At 41.5% G+C, this 13,002-nt stretch overlaps 1 protein-coding gene across 2 annotated transcripts in view; it reads right to left on the reverse strand.

Moving 5' to 3' along the window:
* Nucleotides 1–12,977, reverse strand: part of L2hgdh (L-2-hydroxyglutarate dehydrogenase) — a 41,108-nt gene extending 28,131 nt beyond the window's left edge. Inside the window, exons 1-4 of one of the 2 annotated variants that reach the window (NM_001108028.1) lie at nt 12,816–12,977; nt 10,166–10,281; nt 9,239–9,390; nt 832–963 (exon numbers count right to left, since the gene is read on the reverse strand). In NM_001108028.1, coding sequence (NP_001101498.1) covers nt 832–963; nt 9,239–9,390; nt 10,166–10,281; nt 12,816–12,955 — 540 coding nt within the window. In that variant the 5' untranslated portion in view covers nt 12,956–12,977. The remainder of the gene's footprint in view (nt 1–831; nt 964–9,238; nt 9,391–10,165; nt 10,282–12,815) is intronic. The other variant, XM_039112252.2, reaches the window with a different exon arrangement.
* Between the last annotated feature and the right edge of the window lie 25 nt (nt 12,978–13,002).

Consider the following 13,002-nt stretch of genomic DNA (forward strand, 5'->3'; position numbering starts at 1 on the left):
TAGATAAAAAAACCGCTAAACTGATTACATAATGAACTTCTGTCCTTCTAAAGATACCATTAAAATGAAAGAACAAGTTACAAAGAGGCAGAAGATGCTTATAATATATATTTAGATGAACAAGTATGTATTTATATATAATAAATCCAGACTATGTAATGAATTTCTATAGTTAGTAAGAATTAATAATTATAAAGGAGGCAATAAGCCCAAATAGAAAAATGGGCAAATCTCTTAAGCAGGAACTTCAGGGGAAAGTTTCCAAGTAGGAAGTAAACATAGGAAAGAGTGTATAATACCGGAATCATTGGGAAGTATAAATTAAAAGTATAATGTAATGCTACAGTTTGGGAATCTTTAAACTGAAGAAATATAAAGTTTTTAAAATAGCAACAGGATGCTCAAAAACATTTGAATTTGGGAACATTTTTATTTTTTTGAAATTTTGGATTAGGGTTGTTCAGCTGGTAAAGCCTATGCAAACACCCCCAAATCTGGGAGGTTTCTGGCCTGCTGCCCCTTCAGGGAGATATTCAGCTTGCTCCCCACACCACAGAAGAGGCCTCAGAAAACGAAGACCGGGTCGGGGAGAACACATGTGACTGAGGGAACAACCACGGTCATCTGCAAAACTTTTATGGCAATATCCGCCAAAGCTGAACGTAAACACATAAACTGTAACCTCACAATTTCTCTGTGGTGTAAATATGCCCAGAATAGCAATATGAACGTGTATCTACCAAATATGTATTCTAGATGCGCACCCACAGCAACGTTATTTGGAATAGCCTATGGAAACTACTACGTGCACTAGCTTGGTCAGTCACTCACCCTGCAATATGGTTCCTTCTTTTTTATATCCTCCTGCTGGATCAGCCTCAAGCCTTGGACTCCATTCTGCAGGCCACGCTCATACAGGGCCTGAAGTCTGGGAATTTCTTCTTGTTCAACAGCTACTATTAGCTTCAGAGAATGACAAAATTATTGAATAAGGTTAAAAAATATCACCAGCTATAAAATACATAAAGTCAATGTAAAAATCAAAAATTATCAAATTTCTCAATCGAGGTTGATATAAAACATTTTTCTTTCATAAATCTACTTCTTCCTTTGTTCATTATTTTATTTCTCTCCTTCACCAAGAAAAAAAAATCTTAAAAATTAGCATTAAAACTAACATCCCCAAATGGGACCTGTTGCCTCAATGTCCGTTTCTTGCTGAGTACTGCGATATGACCCCAGACACACACACTCTTGCCATTACCACTCCCTCCCACCCAGTAGCCAGAGGAGCACGTTTACAGCTTTCTTGCTGTTTTAAGATTTACTTATGTATGTATGTGTTTTGCCTGCATGTACGCCTTTATACCTTTTGTATACAATGTTCATGGAGGGAAGAGAGGAGCCCCCAGAACTGGAGTTATAGGTGGTTCTGAGCCACCATATGGCTCCTGGGAACTGAACCTAGGTCCTCTGCAAGAGCGGTCAGCGCTTCTAACTGCTGAGGCATCTCCAGCTCTCTTACATCTTTCAAAGTGTACCGTTCTTGTTTCTACAAGAAAATGTGAAATGCCAGTATATAAAAGAGACAGCGCATAATCAGTGTAATGGGGCACTGCTCTTGGCAAACTATTCTTTTGATGTCTTGAAATAAATCATAGTCTTTACTGATGCAGAAAGAATTATATTTAATCAATTTTCTTCAGAACTCTTGTTCTATTTATTTCTGGGAAAGGTATCTTAAATTGAGTTTTCTTATTTTGCAGCAAGACAAAACACAGATACACATTCATGGGTACAGGTCACTACTTTATACCAAAGAGTCAATAGAATTCCCTGAAGTAATGCTTTTGGGTCAAGGTACAAAGGCTACTTATGCCAATAAATTATTAACCTTTAAACAAAAGATGAGTCAAAGGACACCATCAAGAAAGTAAAAAGACCAATCACAGAATAGGAATATTTGTAAATCACAGTGTGGATCAAAGTCCTCCATCTTGACCTTGTTCAATGCAAGAGCTTTCTGCTTCCATTGATCACTTAAGATTATACCAAGGTCCTTTTCTCATATTGCTAAAGAAAATTCTAATTCATCTTTTTTTAAGCATAATGAATCTTTAGCGACAACAATGAGCTTTCAGTCTTATGGAGAAAGGGCACTGCCACCACCTTTATAGAAATAAGGCTCATAAAGAGTACAATGAACAATTAACTGTGAGCCAGAGAAAGTAGATCATGTAGGTGCTCAAACTGTTAGATTTTCCTTCTGAAAAATTACTAAAAAAAAAAAAAAAAAAGACCTGAATAGACCCCATAACAAGAGAACAAAAACTTCCAACAAAAGCCAGGCATAGCAGTGCATACCTTTGATCCTAGCACTTGTGAGGCAGAGCTGGGAGGCAGACAGCCAAGCCTACAAGAAAGACCCTGTCTGGAAAAACTAAAAAACAAACAAAACAAAACAAAAACAAACAAAAAAACCAAAAAACTAAGAACAACAACAACAACAAAAAACCTGCTTAAAGGCACGAGGCAAAGCCTCTACATTGATCTCATGAAAGTTACCACATGTTTAAGAAAGAATCAAACCCGACTTTTAAAAAAATGAAAGGAGGGGGTTGGGGATTTAGCTCAGTGGTAGGTAGAGCGCTTGCCTAGGAAGCGCAAGGCCCTGGGTTCGGTCCCGAGCTCCAAAAAAAAAAAGAACCAAAAAAAAAAAAAAATGAAAGGAGGAAACATTATTCAAATTACTTTGTTTGTTTGTTTGTTTGTTTGAGACAGGGTTTCTCTGTGTAGCCATGGCTGTCCTAGAACTTACTCTGTAGACCAGGCTGGCCTCCTCAGAGCTCCACCTGCCTCCTCCTTCAGAGTGCTAGGATAAAAGGTGTGTGCATCACTGCCCAGCTTTCAAATGGCTTTTATGAAGTGAGTACACTCCCATGGTCTCCGGAGCTACACACCCTCAGCCCTCATTTGTAAATACAGATGCAAAAATCTTTGGCAAAAGAGTAAAATTAAATTCAGCAACATATAAAAAGGGTCATATGGCATAACCAAGTGGGATGGATCACAGGAAGACAAGGTCAGCTTAACACCCAAAAGCTAGTTCCAACCTGATAAACTAGAGTAAAGAAGCAGAAAGTAAGGAACGCTCTACAGAAGCAGAAAGGCAATTCTAACACCCTCTGACGCTTAAAAAGCAAAAACCCCGGGCTGGAGAGATGGCTCAGTGGTTAAGAGCACCCGACTGCTCTTCTAGAGGTCATGAGTTCAATTCCCAGCAACCATATGGTGGCTCACAACCATCTGTAAGGAGATCTGATGCCCTCTTCTGGTGTATCTGAAGACAGCTACAGTGTACTTATATATATAATAAATAAAATTAAAAAAAAAAAAAAAAAAAGCAAAAACCCCGGGGCTGCTGAGACAGCTCAGTGGAAAAGGCACTGGCCGTCAAGCCTAAACACCTGAGTTTGGTTCCTGGCGCCTATATGGTGGAATGAAGGGATGCCTCTCATACTTCCTCTAACTTTTATACACATGGTATATATAAAGAAAGCAAGTGTGTGCGTATACACACACACACACACACACTCACACACACTCACACATAGACACTTACACACATGCATACACACACACACACACAAAACTAAAGCAAATGGCATTAAGAAAAATTCTCTCATAAAAGCATCAATAAAAATAAATTATAGAGGAATAAATTTAACAAGAAATGACAAGACTGACATTGAAAACTATAAAGCAAACCAGGTGGTACACGCTTTAGTCATAGTACAGGAGGCAGAGGCAGGTGGATCTCTGAATTCAATACCAACTTGGTGTAGAGTGAGCTCCAGGACAGCCAGGTCCTGTCTTGAAGATAGACAAAAAGAAGGAAAGGAAAGGAAAGGAAAGGAAAGGAAAGGAAAGGAAAGGAAAGGAAAGGAAAGGAAAGGAAAGGAAAGGAAACTATAAAACAGTTAAAAGAAAAAAAAAACAGTTAAAAGAAGTTAAAGATCTAAACAAATGGAAGAAATCCATAGTCAGGATTGAAAGAGTTAATGCTATGGCAATATCTGGGGCTGGAAAGATGGCTCAGCAGTTAAGAGCACTTCCTGTTCTTACAGAGGACAAGAAGGTTCCCCAAATCCTGAGAGAGCAATTACTAGCAACTCCAGCTTAAGGGGATCTAATGCCCTCTCCTCGATTCCTTGGGCACATGTATACACACACACTTAAAAAGTAATAAGAAAATTAAATGTGGTAATGTTCTCTAAATTGATCTACATATTAATGCAATTTCTATCAAAATCCCAGCTACCCTTTTGGAGAGACTGAAAAATTCCCCTAAAAATTCAAGGATCTCATAATAGCTAAAGCAATTTTGAAAAATAAGCATTAAAGTTAAGGGACTTACATCCTGTATATAGGGATAGACGTATGTTCAACCTATTTGTAGAATGGTGTCAAAACAACCGACACCTGAGTTTATGGAAGAGTGTCTTTACTGTGGAAAGAAAACTCCAGCAAATGATGCTGAGACACACAGGCATCCACATACAAAAGAACAAAGTTGAACCTAATGTAGACCAGATATCAAGATTAATTTCCATGTGCTCACAGACTTACATGTAAGACAAAACACAAAATCTCTTAGTAGAAAAGCTCAGAAGCCAATCTTTACGATCTAGTATCAGCTGCTCATTTCCTAGATATAATCCTGGAACCAAAGTCACAAAAGAAAACCCTGGACCTTATCGAACTCTTGGAGCTGCAAAGGATATCATCAGGAAAGCAATAGGGAAGCCTACACAACAAGACCAAATGCCTGGGATCACGTAAGTAATACATAGCTCCTCCCTTCATGGCTTCATCTTCTCAGATTTCAGTTACTCAGACAAACACAGTCTGAAACATTAGATGAAAAGTTCCTGGAATGTGTGTGGACCAACAAGGTCTCCCACAACCATGTTGTATGTGCTACACTCTGTAGTCACTCAGAACAGACTGACTGACTGCTGTCATTATGCCTGTGTTTGAGTAACCTTTATTTTACTTAACAGTGGCCCAAATGCAAGCGTCCTGGTGCTGGCAAGTATTTCACATGATGGAAAGGTTAGTAAAGTACAATCAGGTACTTTGAGGAAGTCAGAGATTGATCACATTCACATAACTTTTAGTAGAGCATTTGCTAAACTTTGCTAAAGTTGTTATTTTAACAAAATAGTTGTTGCTAGCTTCTTATATGCCTAATTTTGTATTAAACTTTATCATTGGTGTGCCTGAAGAGGAAATACTATGGCATGGAAGGGATAGGATAAAAGCAAAGTGCTATCCGAGGTTTCAGACATTCATGGGAAGTCTCAGGATGTTTTAAGAGATGACTACTGTGTACTGAATTCAAGATATATACAGAACACTACCATTCAACAATTAAAAAACAAATCACACAAATTTAAAATGAGTAAAAGATTGAATATCCATTACTCTAAAGAAAACTACTTAAGTGACTAATAAGCCCATTAAAATACTAAACAGGTGCAGCAGTTCCCTTTCTGGATGCATGTTCAAAAGAAAATCAAGGCATCTAGAGTTTAATAGCTTCCCCATGTTCTTTGATCACAGTAGTAGAAGCAGAAAAGCAACTTAAGAGTCCAGCAAGAGATGGCTCAGTGGTTACGAGCACCCGACTACTCTTCCAGAGGTCCTGAGTTCAATTCCCAGCAACCACATGGTGGCTCACAACCATCTGTAAAGAGATCTGATGCCCTCTTCTGGTGTATCTGAAGACAGCTACAGTGTACTTATATATAATGAATGAATAAATCTTAAAAAAAAAAAAAGAGTCCAGCAATCCTCATTGATAAGTGGCTATTAGCCCAAATGCTTGAATTACCCTGATGCACACAGAACACATGAAACTCAAGAAGGATGACCAAAATGTGAATGAATCACTCCTTCTTTAAAAGGGGAACAAGAATACTCTTGGCAGGGAATAGGGAGGCAAAGTTTAGAACAGAGGCTGAAGGAACGCCCATTCAGAGCCTGCCCCACATGTGGCCCATACATATACAGCCACCAAACTAGATAAGATGGATGAAGCAAAGAAGTGCAGGCCGACAGGAACCGGATGTAGATCTCTCCTGAGAGACACAGCCAGAATACAGCAAATACATAGGCGAATGCCAGCAGCAATCCACTGAACTGAGAACGGGAACCCTGTTGAAGGAATCAGAGAAAGGACTGGAAGAGCTTGAAGGGGCTCGAGACCCCATATGAACAACAATGCCAAGCAACCAGAGCTTCCAGGGACTAAGCCACTACCCAAAGACTATACATGGACTGACCCTGGGCTCCAATGAATAGCCTAGTAAGAGCACCAGTGGAAGGGGAAGCCCTTGGTCCTGCCAAGACTGAACCCCCAGTGAACGTGATTATTAGGGGGAGGGTGGTAATGGGGGGAGGATGGGAAGGGGAAGCCCATTTACAAGGGGAGGGGGAGGGATTAGGGGGATGTTGGCCCAGAAAGCGGGAAGGGGAATAACAATCGAAATGTAAATAAGAAATATTCAAGTTAATTAAAAAAAAGAGAGAGTCCAGCAATGGGTAAACACAGAAAATGTGGTGTAGAGGTTGATGCATGTACAGCCTGAAAGAACTACATTCATTAAAGTAGCCGGTTAAATGTTGGTTACCAGTGGCCGGGAACAAGTGAAGACTGGACTGTAGGTGGATGTCATTATGCAGGTAAAGGCAGACAGGAGATAAAACGAGGCCTGTCCTTGGATGAGAAGGAAGGGAGGTGGGAACAGAGGTTTTAGGTGAGGGAGAAGCTGAAGATAAGGGAGAGACAACATGGAGACAGATGTAACTGATCCTCACCATGCATCTCTACATAGATACAGGTTGTTATGAATATTTCTTAAGGGATGGATTTCTATAGGTCAATTTATCTTATCTAGGTGGGCAGTTTATATCTTTAGCAATTAGTTTTGAGTTTATTGTGTGGATGTATTGGATTGAGAATTTAACATATTAAATCTGACTGATAAATTACAGTTTATTGAGTCCGGATTTCACTGGGCTGTTGGGAGTGTGGGCAGAGTCCATGGCAGGGAGCTGCAATAGGCCAGCCCATGCTGGACTTCTAGAGCCCTGATTTTTACCGGGTAGCTGGAGCCAGAGTTTGCGGCTAGCAGAATGCTGCTGAGAGAGATCTAACCAGAGATAAACTATGGTAGTTCCATATGACCCTCTGGTACCAGAACTAACTCCAGGGACCAGCGTGGCAAGCTGCTATGCTGAAACAGACAGCAGACCACCTGGGTTAGACAGTACTTGCGGGCAGCATGGAGCCGCCGAGATAAAGATACCCCGCAGTGCCATGTATCCCTATGGGTGCTGGCGCTAATGCGGGATAAAAGATTCAGGCATTTTTTAATATTTGCTGCAACACTGGACAGAATAGCTCAGAAGATCCTTTGTAAACATGTGACTCCAGGAAGTACAATGTGTGGTATTTTTGGAGACTATTGAGAACAGATTCTAAAACAGCAAGTGTAAGCTGGGCAGTGGTAGTAGTGGTGCACACCTTTAATACCAAAAGTTGGGAGGCAGAGGCCGAGGATCTCTGTGAGTTTAAGGCCTGCCTGGTCTACAAAGCAAGTTCCAGGACAGCTAAAACTACTCAGAGAAACCTGGTCTCAAAAACCAAAACAACAAAAGACAACTCAACAAGTGTGTGAGGTAATGCACACAACTGTCACTTAAGTATTGTCGTTGCAAAATGACTGTCGTGTGCATTCATGCTATCACACACATATTCACATGTGTATGCTTAATATATATGTACAGTTTTTGTCAATTAAAAATAAACTCTAGAGTGCTTGGGAGATGGCTCTTGCTGGGCAAGAATGAGGACTTATGTTTGGCTCTCTAGCACCCTTGTAAAAACTGGTCTGTGACATGAGCCTGTAATCTCGGCACTGGCAAGGCAGAGACAGGAGAATGAGATATCCCTGGGGCTTGCTGGTCAGATGCCCTAACCAATCAGTAAGTTCCAGGTTCAATAACAGACCCTGTCTCAAGAAACAGGGTAGAGTATGATTAAGGAGCATTCCTGATGTTAACCTATGGCCTCCATATTCTTACCAACTTATTATTTTGTTTTTACGTTAGCCAATCTCATAGCAATGAAGTAGTACCTCACAGAAGTAGTACCTCACACTTTCATACATGCAAAAGAAAAGTACTTGGTATCGTTAGTCAGTGCAATGAGGAAAGCCAGCTATACTGTTACAAAGCTATAGATCAACTTGGAGGCTGAGGCAGGAGATGTAATAGTTCAAGGCTAGCCTGAGCTACATTGGGAGACACCAACTTAAAAAAAAAAGAAAGGAAACCTAAGCAACAAATGAACAAACAAAACTTTCTATTAAGAACTACTTCATAGCTATCAGAGTGCCTAAACTAAAAACAAAATAATAAGCATTGGTAGGAATACAAATAACATGCGGCTGGGATCCTCGCTAATGACATTAAAAATGTAACTGTAATGATCTAGAAAATACACTTGGCAGTTCCTTCAAATATTAAAGATGGAGTTTCCAGAGGACCCAGAAATTCCACTTCTAGAAATATTCCACTGAGAAATGAGAATGTGCTTCCATAAAAGTTGCATATAAATACCTATTTCTATATTATTGATAACTCAAATGCCTATCAGCGGGTACGTGCCTAAGCAAGACGAGGCATATCCTCACAGTGGGTCAGCCATAAGACAGCATGGGGGGCGAATTAATGCTCCAACATGGACAGTCTCTGAGAACGTTATGGTAAGTGTCTATCTTTTTAAAATATCATAAAATTCCACACAAAAATGTTCTGACATAATCCTACTTAGAAGATATGGATAAAATGGTTGCTAGGAGCTCAGGGGAGGAAGGAATGGGAGGTGCTGGCATAGGATTTATTTTGGAGGTGATGAAAATATTTTTAAATTAGTGTGCACTGGTACAACTTTGTAAATATACTAAAATTTAAACTGTATACTTATTATATATCAATAAAACTTACTTTTAATTACACGCAATCATAACAACATTTTTGTTATTCCTTAGTACTACATTAAGTTACATGGGCACAAAAGCAGGAAAAGTCACATCTTTTTAAAATTTTCAACCTTAAACCTGAGAAATTGCTAGTTGGAAATAAGCTGAGACCACAGTGGATGCTGTACCTTGCCACATTGCCTGTAGGGAATTCCCTTGAGGTTACAGTACTCATAGATGAGGGCTGCACCTTCCACACACAATTTAGCTTTCAGTGACTCCGGTTTATAGTAAATTCCACTATGTATGACACCACTGTTCCGTCCAGTCTGGTGAAGAGCTATGAAACAAGAGAGATAGGGTAAAAAAAGTAAATTACTCACACAAAACCTAGGAGGTGAAGAATAATTATACACGAAGATGATACATCCACATCGTTGAAAACTTCTGCCTAGATTTGTTTTGTTTATTGGCAACTTCCTAGTGCAGCTATGCCGGCCTCATGCCAAATCATCCATGCTTGACTTCACCTTAAGCTCTGTTTAAACACAACTTCATCAAGTCACCTTAAAGGCCTGCTGAGTGGGGATGGAGAGGTGGCTCAGTGGTTAAGAACACTGGTTGTTCTTCCAGAGGTCCTGAGTTCAATTCCCAGCAACCACATGGTGGCTCACAACCATCTGCAACAGAATATGATGCCCTCTTCTGCTGTGTCTGAGGACAGCTACAGCGTACTCACATACATAAAATAAATGAATATCAAAAAAGGGAGGGGGGCTGATGCCCTCCAAGACCCTCTCTGTCTTATTGGAGGAAAGTGGAGCTACGTTAGCATCAGTAGGAAGAACTACACCCTGGGGGGTCCCAGTGTACTCAAGCCTCCAGCCACAAATTATACTCTCATGTGGTTTTATTCTCCCCACCTCCCCTCGTCCCTCTTCTTTCACTACCATCTCATATAAACCTTCTTCTCAAATAAACTATGTCCTCTCAAGCCTTTGAGCTTGACTTCGCTGTCAAGAGAACACACAATGAGACACTAACATCCACATTTTTCATAACTGCTTCAGCCTGAAAAAATAAGCAGGTTCCCAGCAAGCTAAGGGTATACATACCCAAATCTTTCTCCTTTTCCACCACACCAATTGAAAGTTCGGGATGTTTCAGGATGAGTGTTCTGGCAGAGGCAAGCCCCACAATTCCACCACCAACGATGACTATATCAAATGAGCTTTAAGAGAAAGCAAGCGTTAAGAATTATGTTTAATTCTTGGAGAGATGGTTTATCAGTTTAGAGGACTGGCTGCTCTTCCAGAAGTCCCAAGTTCAATTTCCAGCAACCACACATTGGCTCATAACCATCTATAATGGGATCCCCCTTATGCTGTGCATGAAGACAGAGCATCCACAGACATAAAATATATGAATAAATAAGATTTTAAAAATAGTTTCTTTATAGATCTCATCAAACTTCACTTGAATAATTTTTATTAGTGAGCAATTACTAATTTATAACGTGTTATTTACGTATTATATAACATCTCATTACATGGCACATATCATTTATACTACTTATATATCATATATAATGTATTAATCAGGCTCTTTGTCTTCCCAGACAGAATTAGATAGTGAAGATCTGTTGGAACTATATTCTCTGGTATTTGAACCTTCCTCAGTTTAGCTCCAACCACGATGGAACACTTCTGCGTGACAGAGAAGGAGTTAGAGGAATTGTGGATGGAGTGAACCAAGGGGTGGTGAGGGTGGAAGCCCACTACATGAGACAAATAGCAGAGGCCTCCACCAGAAGATAGACTATGGCTAAAGTTTTCTCTCCAGCCATGCTGTCAGAGGCCCATAGGCCTCAGCACAACCAACATCATGTTGTAGGCACCATTCTGACCTTAGAACCTAGCATGGAGGCCCCCAAACCTGCCAGAATGGGAACAATGACCAAATCCATCAAAGACCTAGTCCGTACATAGTCCCAGCATCCTGGGAAGTCCCTAAATCTTGCTCTTTGGCTGGTACCACTGACAATTACAGAAGCCAGCACTTGGCAATTACTGTTCATTCATGCTGCTACCAGGGCAGTCGCTGTAGCTCAGGGTCTGGCAGAGCTGTGTGCAGCTGTCAGGGTTCATCTTTGAGTCTCAAGAGCTGACTAATAGCTGGGCCTGCCATCTTGGTGAGCACTGTACCCAGGTCCACAATGGAACATTTCTATGCCCATTGAGATGACACAAAATATGATTAAACTGGATAGAGCTATACATAGAACATACAGCATGCATGTAAAGGTGATAAAACATGAACATGTATGCATTAATATTAGTTTTCTGACTTGGCTGTTGTATCATGCTAACACTAGGGTGAATGGTGGGACAGGAGGAAGGCGACATAAACCTATTATAATTTTTGCAACTTTCTAAGGGTCTACAATTGTTTCAAAATAATCAGTATTTAAAAAATTGGGGGGGTTGGGGATTTGGCTCAGTGGAAGAGCTCTTGCCTAGTAAGCGCAAGGCCCTGGGTTCGGTCCCCAGCTCTGAAAAAAAAAAGAAAAAAGAAAAAAAATTGGGATAGGAAAATGGTTAATTGGTAAAGTGCTTGGTGTACATACACATGAGGACCTGAGTTTGTATAGAAAGCACCTTTATGTAAAGGCATTGTTCAACCCATGTAACCTTGGGGTCAGGGCAGGGAGACAGGCAGATCCCTCGTGCTTGCTGACCAACCAATCACCTTAAGAGACCCTATCTCCCCTGGAGGCAGTGGTGATACACACCTTTAATCCCAGCAAGGTGGAGACAAGACACAGGAAAATCTTTGAGTTCAAGGCCAGCCTGGTTGACAAGACAGCCAGGATACAAAGAGAGGCCCTATGTGGAAAGACAGTCAGAAACAGGCATGAAGGGGAAGGGAAAAAGGGAGGAAGATGGAGAAGGGAGGGGAGGGGAGGGGAGGGGAGAGGAAGATTGGGAGAGGTGGGGTGGCATGTGCCTTTAATTCCAGCGCTTGGAAAGGAGGGGCAGGTTGATCGCTTGAGACATTGGAGTCTGCCTGATCTACAGGGCTAAATAGGGAAACCTAGTTTCAAAGGAAAACAAACCACTACCATTTAGCATGACCATTAGACTAAAATTTGATGTGGCTTAAACAAAAGCAAGGCGCCCCTCTCCAGAGTCTTTCCACACCTCTATCTGCCACTAAATCCATTCGCACAGCTCACCTTGCCTCAAACAATCAAAAACTTCCCCTGTAAAGCTTTCACACAGAAAACTGTATTTGCCAAGGCAGCCCACGGTGGTCAACTGAGTTGCTTCTCATGAGGACAACTCTAATGTGTGCAAGGAACTTGACCCACTGAAGCCAAGTTCTGGATTTTCCAAGCAACACGGGATGCTAGCTAAGAAACAGCATACTTATATTTGCAGTATGCTGGGTCTTTTTAACCTTAAAACCACCACCTAGCGGCCAGACTAGGATCCTATTCACCACTCACCCACAGTGGTTAAGAAATAGAGGAGATAGATATGTATTCGGAGCCAGATTGGCTCCTGACTTCCACTCAACACTGCCTTTCCTATGTCCCACAAACACTGTGGACGAACCCTGCAGGTCAGCAGCTTCTGGAATTCGAGGCTGGAGCACAGAATCAAGACTTCGTCGCTGTGGACAGAGACATCGAGGAGGGACACAGGTTCAGTTGGAGACACCTCTGAGGGGAGCAGCGAGTGCAGGCCGCCGCCTCTCACCTACCTGGTACTGGAGCTGCGACCACCCCTGCAGAGTAGCCCGAGCACCCCGGACACCGGCCCGCTAGCGCGGAGGAAGCCCCCAGCAACGCTGCACCCAATCCGTCCGCAGACACCTCCCACATAACGCAGAGTCGGCCACATGGTCTACACCGCCTCCTCTTCCTCAACCTTAGCAGTGGCAGCCTGAA

This window comes from Rattus norvegicus, chromosome 6, assembly GCF_036323735.1.
Source record: "Rattus norvegicus strain BN/NHsdMcwi chromosome 6, GRCr8, whole genome shotgun sequence".
Lineage (NCBI taxonomy): Eukaryota > Metazoa > Chordata > Mammalia > Rodentia > Muridae > Rattus > Rattus norvegicus.